At 41.2% G+C, this 9,717-nt stretch overlaps 1 protein-coding gene and 1 pseudogene across 1 annotated transcript; one reads left to right on the forward strand and one right to left on the reverse strand.

Annotated features, from left to right (window-relative positions):
- Positions 1-399: 399 nt before the first annotated feature.
- On the forward strand, positions 400-3,113 carry LOC120557574 (protein LSM14 homolog B-like). The gene is made up of 8 exons (XM_039798063.1): positions 400-729; positions 895-1,058; positions 1,181-1,310; positions 1,466-1,654; positions 1,763-1,840; positions 2,086-2,226; positions 2,332-2,458; positions 2,552-3,113. The coding sequence occupies exons 1-8, from the start codon at positions 603-605 to the stop codon at positions 2,706-2,708; spliced, it is 1,113 nt and encodes a 370-aa protein (XP_039653997.1). The 5' UTR covers positions 400-602; the 3' UTR covers positions 2,709-3,113.
- LOC120558229 lies at positions 2,756-9,600 on the reverse strand (annotated as a pseudogene).
- Positions 9,601-9,717: the final 117 nt, after the last annotated feature.

The following is a 9,717-nucleotide window of genomic DNA, read 5'->3' on the forward strand; positions in this document are numbered from 1 at the left end:
AGTATGTTTACTTAAATTTTGCGAATAAACTGTTGTACTACTTAGACAATATATGCTAACATGAAAAGGGAAACTCAAAAAGGAAATTTCACGTAGGTTTTATAATTGATATTGTGAAATGGGAATTTGAAAATGAAAATGTGAAAGAGGAAATAATAGCTCAGTGCATTTCCAAACTGCCATTTCGCAATATCTAATTTAATGTTAGGACTTGATTATATAGCCTTTAGGGCATATACATTTTTTTTTTTTGGGGTAAAGTTCACTCTATAGTGGCACGTGGGAATGTAAGTGGGACAGATAAACCCTGAATCATTATAAATGTTAAACCACCACTGCTGTCTTCCTCAATCTCCTCAGGTAGCCAGTGTGGCCTGCCCGTGTGTCTTTGCGGTGTACGCCAGCTGGCTAAAGAAACGTACCCTGTTTTACACGCAGGTGAGCCAGCAGTAAAGAGGTGCGTCACTGGCAAGCTTATAAAGCGAACAGGTGCCCGCTAATTGGGCACTAGCTGATTAGTTCCAGTGTGGTGTGTGTCGTGGTTTAATGGTCTGTGATTTAGCCGCTGCTTTTCAATTTGAAGACATATTTTCGCTGTAAACATGAGTGCTGGAGGAGGGACCCCTTACATTGGCAGTAAAATCAGTTTGATATCCAAGGCGCAGATCCGGTATGAGGGAATATTGTCGTCTGTCGACACAGACAGGTCCACGGTTGCATTAGCCAAAGGTAGGTTGATTGGCCTTCTAGCGCCACGTGTTTTTCTCTTTGACAATTTTACCTCGAGTTGTGAACCACTTAATGTAGCCTAGAGTGACCTTGCAGTAGCTTATGCAGGATGTAGCTGAACAAAACCTAACTTTTTTTTTTCAAACTAACTTTATTTCCCAACAGTTAAATCCTATGGGACAGAGGACCGACACTCCGATAGACCAGTGCCCCCCAAAGATGAAATTTATGAATTCATAATCTTCAGAGGAAGTGACATCAAAGACATCACTGTGTCTGAGCCACCAAAACCACACCATGGACTGCCTCGTGACCCTGCTATTGTGCAGGTGTGTGGTTCTGAGATTGGCTGACTTTAAAAAAAAAAAAAAACATGAGAAATTACAACTAGATGCATTTGGTAATAATCAAAAGTTGAATCACAAGATATTTTGTCTTTTTTTGATTTTAGTCATCCATGGGCAGCTCCCCTGCTGCTTATCACCCACGCTGGAGTTCATACAGAGACATGATGCCCACCTACAACCAGCTGGCTGCTACTTCTCTACTCAACCAGCAGTACAATGCAGCACTGGGCCTAGGTACAGTAATAATGGATTTGTTTGGACACGGATGTATCTGTGTCGAATTAGGCTTTTTTATTTTTTTTTCCCCAGCACTGTGGAGTGTCAGTGGCTGTTTCTCACCTGTATCTGCAGTTGATCAAGCCCCACCATGTTTGTTCCTGCTCCCTCAGTACCAGGACTTCACAGCATCCCAGCCAGGAGAGTTCCCATGGTCGAGCAGGCCGTCCAAACCGTGCCTTCGGCTGGTGCTGCCCAGAAAAAAGGGAGGACTGCAACCCAGCCACAGGTCAGGCAGCCTGTTCGTCCAACACAGCGCTCTCTCCAGGTTCAGAAGGAGAACATACCTACCACTAAGCAAAGTCAGTGGCTCATAACATACAGGATAAATCACTAATTGGTTTCTTGCATTGCTTCTATTGTTAATCCAGCTCAAGAAAACAACTTAAACAGGTCATTTATTTATTTAGGTCGAGGACCATCTCAGCCAAGTGCAGCAAAGGTTCAAGGCCAAGGCACAGAGGACCAGAAACCAAGGCAGAAACAAGGTATTAAAATTCGAAATGCACGCAAGCCATTTCTTACTGAAAGAATGGAATTTGTTTTGCCTTGACAGTTTGTTTCATCGGAGGTTAGAAGTACTGTACAAGTTTTTAGTAAACACATTGCTCATCTGTCTGTAAGAAATGTAAATATTAAAAGACTGTGTGAAACAGTTTTCAATGGTTACTAAAGCGTTTTCACAGTAGTGTTTGTGGCATTTGTCTGAACTCTTTCTGGTGCTCACATTAAGGTAGTCGCAGGTCCAGGAATCGAAGCAGAGGCCAACTTCTTGTGAAAGACTCAAAGGCCACAACCTTGCAGTTTGAGTCGGATTTTGATTTTGAAACTGCACATGCTCAGTTTAAAGATGATATCACGAAGGAGGTTGTGGGTATGTTTATTTCATAGGAGATCGGTCAATTAAGTTTCAGTGCACATCATACAGAAGCACTTCATGGTATGTATGTATGCATTTGGATTTTGTGAATTGCTGCAGTTGAAAAGGTGGATTCAGGGGTGGCCCAGGACAGCCAGGGTATGGAGGAGGAGGACACTCTTGGAGCGAAGTACTACGACAAAGCCAAATGTTTCTTTGACAATATCTCATCAGACCTTAAGCCCAGGTGATTGTGTAACTTTTTGCAGTTGGTTACTTCAGCGGTTTATCATGCTCAACAATATAATTGACTTTTTTTTTTTTTTTTTTGCGTCCCTAGGAGAACCACCTGGGCGGAGGAGAAAAAGTTGAACATGGAAACATTTGGAGTGCCCGGCCGCTTCCTGAGAGGCAGAGGATTCAGGGGCAGAGGACGCAGAGGGCAGAGCGCCACTGAGCAGCGACCCCTCCCAAAAATTGGTGGTGGGAGGGTGTGAAGGCTTTTCTTTTTGTTAACATTTTCTGTAAATATTGTAGTCTTCTACTTATTTAAAAAGTACCTCCCTTTTTTCCCCTTTGAAGCTAAGATTTTTTTTTTTTTTCTCCGTCCCAAATTTGCATTCAGGGAATTCTGTACTTTGAAGATTTATTATATGAAATGAGAAAGCAATTTCTTTGCATCAAGCAGCTGTGTGCTAGAAGCAAATGTATTAATTGGTAAAATGCAATGGAATTTAGGCCAGCAGGCAGATAATTTAGTTTTTGCTAAGTGTATTTAACTTGACTGTAACTCCAAGTTGCTTTTGGAGGACAGCTGTACTTTACTTTTTTTTTTGTCCCACTTCTAAAATAGAAACTGGAGGACTTTGTAACAGTTGCTATTAAATAACATATGATTAACAGAATGGCTTTAATCTCATGTAAATTGTTGTTGGCATCCATCAACCTTAAAACCACAGCTTGGTATGGTTTTAAAAACACTAATATTTCACTGATCAAATGTTGCATAATTCTCAGTTTTGAGTATGTGGTGGCTTGCAAATGGAAACCAGTTGCTTGAACTTGGGTCCCTGGTCTTCCAGCATGTTCTGAAATCAATCCTCATCAGGAATGGTGATTGTTCTCCAGCTCTGAGAGGTTGTCTGAGTCCCCCCTCATCTGTGTAGAGTTGAGGCTGAAAGTTGAACAGATCAGTCTCCTGGAGAGAGGAGAGCCTCTGCAGGAGTGGGAAAAAAATATCAAGTTTAAAAAAATGCAGTGCTTATGTCACCGCTGCAGGCACATGTAGGCTTTGAGATTTCATAATGCTGCCCAGTGGACCTCCATACTGCAAGTGTACTACCAACCTGATGAAGCAGGGCTAGAAGAGTGGTGGCTGCCTCATAGCTTGAGTACTTTTCCTTTTTTTTTTTTTGTAAAGGAAATTCAGTGTGCTCATGTCTTCAATCTGTTTATAAAAAAAAGTTTCCATAATCAAGTTTCATCAGCTGCTACCTCAAAGTAATGAGCACAAACCATACCACTCACTACATACTGTGTACAATTCCCCTTCTGTAATCTCTAAAGGGTTTGTAGATTAAGTTTTGCTCTGTACACTGTTAAAGAATGACAAAACTGAGAAGAAATGTATTTGGAGTGTAGACCACCCAAAATAGTGGTCTTAGTTTCACAAATGTATTCAAAGTATGTAAGAAAACATGCAACTTTGTGCTCATAAAAATCTAGTTCAGGTTTTGCAGTTTAACCAGTGAAAAACAGTTTGTCCATTTTTACGCCCTGTTGAAACTTTGCTGTGTTGCGTTCCGTCGTGCAGGCTTTGCCAATTAGATGGGTTGTGGTATTAGTGGACACTGCCAGGAGGTTGTCCGGTAACTTGGGGAAGAAACCGTTAAATTACTGGTATTTTCTTGAGGAGAAATCTGGAATTGTCACTGGTTTGTTAGTGAATTCTAAGCAGTGACCTTGCAGTCTGTTCTTAGATTCTCAATGTTTGAGAAGGTTTCTCCAGAGCAATCACTGGTCTGCAAAGTGGTGAGTTTTTTTTTTTTTTTTAGGGGGGGTGGTTTTGGCAGGTCATGACTGCCATCAGTAGCAGAACTGTCAGCGTGACGGAGATGACAAAATTCAACTTGCAGTGAGTTATCAGAATTGTACATATTGCATTATACTCTGATACTAACTAAAAATATCTATTTCTTACACAGGAGTAAAAACAGTGAGTGCCTATAGCACCAGAGGCGGCTTTTGGGGCAGTGCCTCAGCGGCTTTGGCACAGTGCAGTCGCACACGGTCACACAGAGGTCGTTAACTCTCCCTGCATGTCAGAGATCTTTAGATAAATTTTGTGTGGGCCAGCATGCACACCGGGCTCTTTCAACAGGCCAGCTGTGTACCCTGTGGGAAATAATCACACCATTAAATGATTTATTTATATATTTATTTATTTATTTATATCAGTGGTTCTCAACCTTTTTTGTGCCAGCGCCCCCCTATCCATTATCCAGGTCCCTAACGCCCCCCATCAAATATTATGTAGGCTAATTGCCCTGGATATTAATGATTACGCCCTAATATAGGCCTATTATTGTCGTTACTATTGTTATTAAAAATAATCAATAAATCAAATCATTGAATGACAAACAACACATGTATTAGTTTCCCAGGTATCAAAAAAGCCATGTGAATAGAAATATTTACAGTTTTTTTTTTTTTTAAATGCAACCATTTGACATTCAAATTAAATAACAGCAGCCAATCAGAACTACTAGATATGTAACATTCAAACTATAATTAGGTATTATCAAAAGGCCTGCTGCATGGTGTGAACCTCAGCACCTTTATAAGATGACTATAATTTGAATGTCCTTTTTTGGTTGTGAAGTGACCTTGGGTGTCATGAAAGGCGCTTTAAATAAAATGTATTATTATTATTATTATTATTATTATTATTACAAACACTAACAGTAGCCAATCAGAAACAGCTAGCAATTTAACATTCAAATCTATTTTTCATTCAAATTGTTCCAACGGAAAACAAGCTTGCACTTATCATGGGGTAAAAGCAGGATTACACGCACGCACACACACACACACACACACACACACGCAACACGCACACGCACACACACACACACAGAAACAAGGTTTTCATTTTGGTGATGACAAACGACTTGAAGAACGACACCTACTGCCGAATGGAAATAAGTTTACAACCTTTGAAAGTTAGTGAGAGCCCTTTGTTAATGCTTAGAAGAGTATAAGTTAGAAGAGTCTAGGTTAGAAGAGTCTAGGATTGAAGAGTCTAGGATTGAAGAGTCTAGGATTGAAGAGTCTAGGATTGAAGAGTCTAGGTTTGAAGAGTCTAGGTTTGAAGAGTCTAGGTTTGAAGAGTCTAGGTTTGAAGAGTCTAGGTTTGAAAGTCTAGGTTTGCTATCGCCTGTCTTGCGAGTAAATAGCAGAAAAAAACGTTTGGAGAAGCGCAACCCCACATCGCGCTGCGTTTTGAGGAGGTGGAGTCCCGTACAGTAAACAGTGACATCTCTGCCTCTATCGCTTCAACAAGAAAGTTTTAAAACAGCAAACACAAGCCCTGAATTGCCCGGGAGTTTGGGGGACAGCTAAATGTTTGCCAAACAACAAAGCACAGTCGATATCTCTCGCTCGTAAAAAAAAATAAAAAAATCTCTCGCTCGTCTCTTTTCTCTTTTTCTTCGTGAAATTAAGCTGCCTTCAGGTACAGTAGGAAACGTTGGGTTCTATAAAAGATCTGACGAAAAACTGTTACTGTGAAATATAAAGTCTACTTGTGCTACATTGGGGGGATTAAAGAATACATCAGGACGTCGCACCACCCTGCGGCGATTGCTATTTTTTCTGAACGCAGCTTCACGCTGAAATACGGAGCTCATTTAAGACGATGCTCTGACTTCCCGTTTCCTTGAAGGCAGCACGGAGCTGCGCCGAACAATGATCCACCGTCTCGTCCAGTTGCAGTGCCGTGAACTGGCAGGTTTTTAATGTTGCAGAAAACAGTTTTTTGCAAGTAGTTTAAGTGTAAACATGTATTGTTATTGTGAATCTTTGGTTTAAACTAGCTTTCAAACAAACGCCCCCCAAGGGCACCTCAACGCCCCCCTTTCCAAAATATTGCTTCCAACGCCCCCCATCATCTTCTGAACGCCCCCTGGGGGGCGGTACCGCCCCCGTTGAGAAACACTGATTTATATGCTTGTCCTAATATTTCACTACTACTATGATAGCTGTTTCTACGATATGAGGGATTCAGTTTTATATTTTCCATTGACATCCCCCAGAAGTTCAAATGTGAAAGGCCCTCCAAAGGGACATTCATCCAGGTCAAAGGCTGTGATCTTGGTGGTGATGGGTAGATGCTAGATCGGATCTGCTAGACGTAGTTAGGTTTAGGCATTGGGGATTGGTTAAGGGTTAGGTTAAGAATACCAGGGTCAGCCAATCGGCGGCAGAATAAGGCGGGCCACGAGGCACGTCCTGTGACGGCGACACGTCTAGCGGATCCGATCCAGCATCTACCGTGATGATGGGGCCGACACACACACACACACACACACACACACACACACACACACACCTCCATATAGTCTACTGTTGACTGAGGCACATTGTTGTTCCCATCAGTCACATGGATGTTCAGTGTGGCTGTGCCTGTCAAAGGTGGCTACCTGTCCAGGATAGAAAAACAAAAAGTGAGTCTACAGCCATGCCAGCTGCACTTTGAGCGAAATACTAACATCAGTATGCTAACATGCTCACAGTGACGATGCTTAACATGTTGATGTTAAGCATGTATAATGTTTATTCCTTTTTCACCATCTTAAATTGACATGATAAATTAGCAATAAACACAAAGTACAGTTAAGACTGCTGGGAAGTGTATTAGTTTCGCTATAACATATTGGGCAAATAGAAATGTTGATCCTATGGTGGTACTAGAAGAAAAGCTATCCTGAGGGCGGCTTGAATGTGTGTAGCAAATTTCATGGCAATCCGCTCAACAGCTGTTGAGACAATCTCCTCAAAACCACAAATTTGAACCTCATGGTGGCGCTAGAAGAAAAGTCAGATGATCACCAAAGTCATTATGGTTTATCATCTGGGAAACATAAAGGTCTGTACCAAATCTTGTGCCAATCCATCCAGCAGATATTGAGATATTTCACAGAATATGTAAAAAAAAGAAAAGGTCAAGGGATCGAAGTCTTTGGGATGGCAGATGTGCACGGAGCCATGCTGTAAGCATGGCTAAAAGATAGTGTCACAAAGAAGATTTGAATGAAACATGTCCTTGGTAATAAAAATAAAAAAAATAATTGGTTTGTGTCTTTGCCAGTTAGCAATACTTTTAGTTTTACCATCGCCCACTGCATGCAGTAAGATGGTGTAGACACCATTAACGACATGAGAAGATTCTCTGTCTGGTGTCTTGGCTGTTGTGATGTCTCCTGTGTGGGGATCCACCTTCACCCAGCCAGCAGGATCATTTCCTACCTTGTACCTGTGAACAAATACAATTTGCTTTAGTGTAGGAGGTCCCAGATAAGAGCTCAAAACATGTTGGAATAAACATCCCACTTACACAAAATCTCTTGCATGACTGGAGTCGGGATCGGCAGCAGTCACTTTCTCTACACAGGTCCCAATGGGTGTGTTCTCCTCCAGCATAGCCTCTTTGACAGTCACACTGAACCGTGGGGGGTTGTTGGTATCCTCAACTTCAATAATGAATCTTACTGAGTTAGGCCGAGGATCATTACCTTTACTGGCAGCCCGAGGGCGTCCTCTCCTTTACTTTATAGGAGAAATATGCCGCCTCATTTTCCACCGAGATGTTCAGCACCCTCTGTAAATGTAAATGGACTGTTTTTATATAGCGCTTTTCTAGTCTTAACAACTACTCAAAGCGCTTTAACATAGTACAGGAACCATTCACCATTCACACACTTTGGCCGAGGATGCCGTACAAGGTGCCACCTGCTCATCAGATAAACATTCACACACATTTACACTCCGATGGCGCAGCATCGGGGGCAACTTGGGGTTCAGTGTCTTGCCCAAGGACACTTCGGCATGCTGCAGGGCCAGGGATCGAACCAACAACCTTCCAATTGGCAGGCGACCTCTCTACCACTTAGCCACAGCCGCCCACGTCTGTGCCTTCTCCTCGAAGTCTAAAGGCTCAAATGATGTAGCTATGTTATAATTGTACTATGATTAAAAAAAAAACGTGTGTAGTAATTACATATAAGACTTAGGTGGGCGTCACTGTAATGTAAAGCATGCTAAAGCTAAACAGCTCTTACTTGTATGATGGTCAATATTCCATCATTGGTATCTGGGTAATTTTCTGTTTGAAAGTGCTCTCCTTCGTCACCCTCAACGGTGTATTTGGTTCTCCACGCCAGGCCGTTTGGGGTGTCTTTGTCTGTCGCATGCAGCCGCAGAGGAGATGTCCCTGTCTCATTTTCTTTTACTTTGCCAGGGCCCCAAAAGAAGGTGCAAAGGTCAAGGAGGAATTTAATAATAGTGCTTTCTACTGCTATTGAATATCTTCACCCCCTGAGTTATAAGTGTACATTTTTCACCTACGATTACTTGAAGTTGACAAGAGTCAATTATACTGTTTATTCACTCACACTTTAAAAGTATAAAATCACCTGGATAAACACTTAGTGTTTAGTCAAAACTGCACTGACAAATCTGTTGTAAATATTCCTTGAAATAACCTGCGGTTTTCTTTTCATATAATTACATTTTCAGGGTGAAATATTCAAGGATTAAATACCCAGCCTATATAAAATGACAAAAACATTTAAAAAACATTGCATCCACTCACTGAAAAATTATTATATTATAAAGGCTTACTGAAAAAGTCATTATGTTTTTGTGAAGTCATTATGCAACTCCAGTTTACTCATCATTTATTATATATTCACCTTTTCTTTTCTTTTTTTCTTTATTAGTTTCTAATTAATAATTATCCATTTTCTCTGTTTTTGTTTGTTTTGGTTTCATCCCAGCTACATAGGAATTTCAATTTCCCTACAGACAATTATAATAGACACATTTAAAAAATAATAATAATTGGTTGTGACAATGAATTAACTTCCCTTTTTTTCTTTTCTTTTACCTGAAAATAGGTTTAAAAACTTTTTTAAACATTTTTATCTGGCCCCTTATAACCATCATTGAATTTCAAAAATGTTTTGACTAAAACATGATGATGAACGGCAATATGTCACATATGTCTAACATTTTCTGTACTTCCGCATCAAAGCTTAAAGGCGTGGGGCGGCCTCCAGCTCACCCAGTAATGCGTGTTTTACAGTAACCGCAGCCGAGCGTTCGCCCCATGTTGGCTGGGTCCTGCTGCGGAGCGGGTTTGAATCCAACCTGCTGCCCTTTGCTGCGTGTCATCCCCCATCTCTCTCCCCCTTTCACGTCTATACACTGTCACTATAATAAAGGGGA

This window comes from Perca fluviatilis, chromosome 4, assembly GCF_010015445.1.
Source record: "Perca fluviatilis chromosome 4, GENO_Pfluv_1.0, whole genome shotgun sequence".
Classification (NCBI taxonomy): domain Eukaryota; kingdom Metazoa; phylum Chordata; class Actinopteri; order Perciformes; family Percidae; genus Perca; species Perca fluviatilis.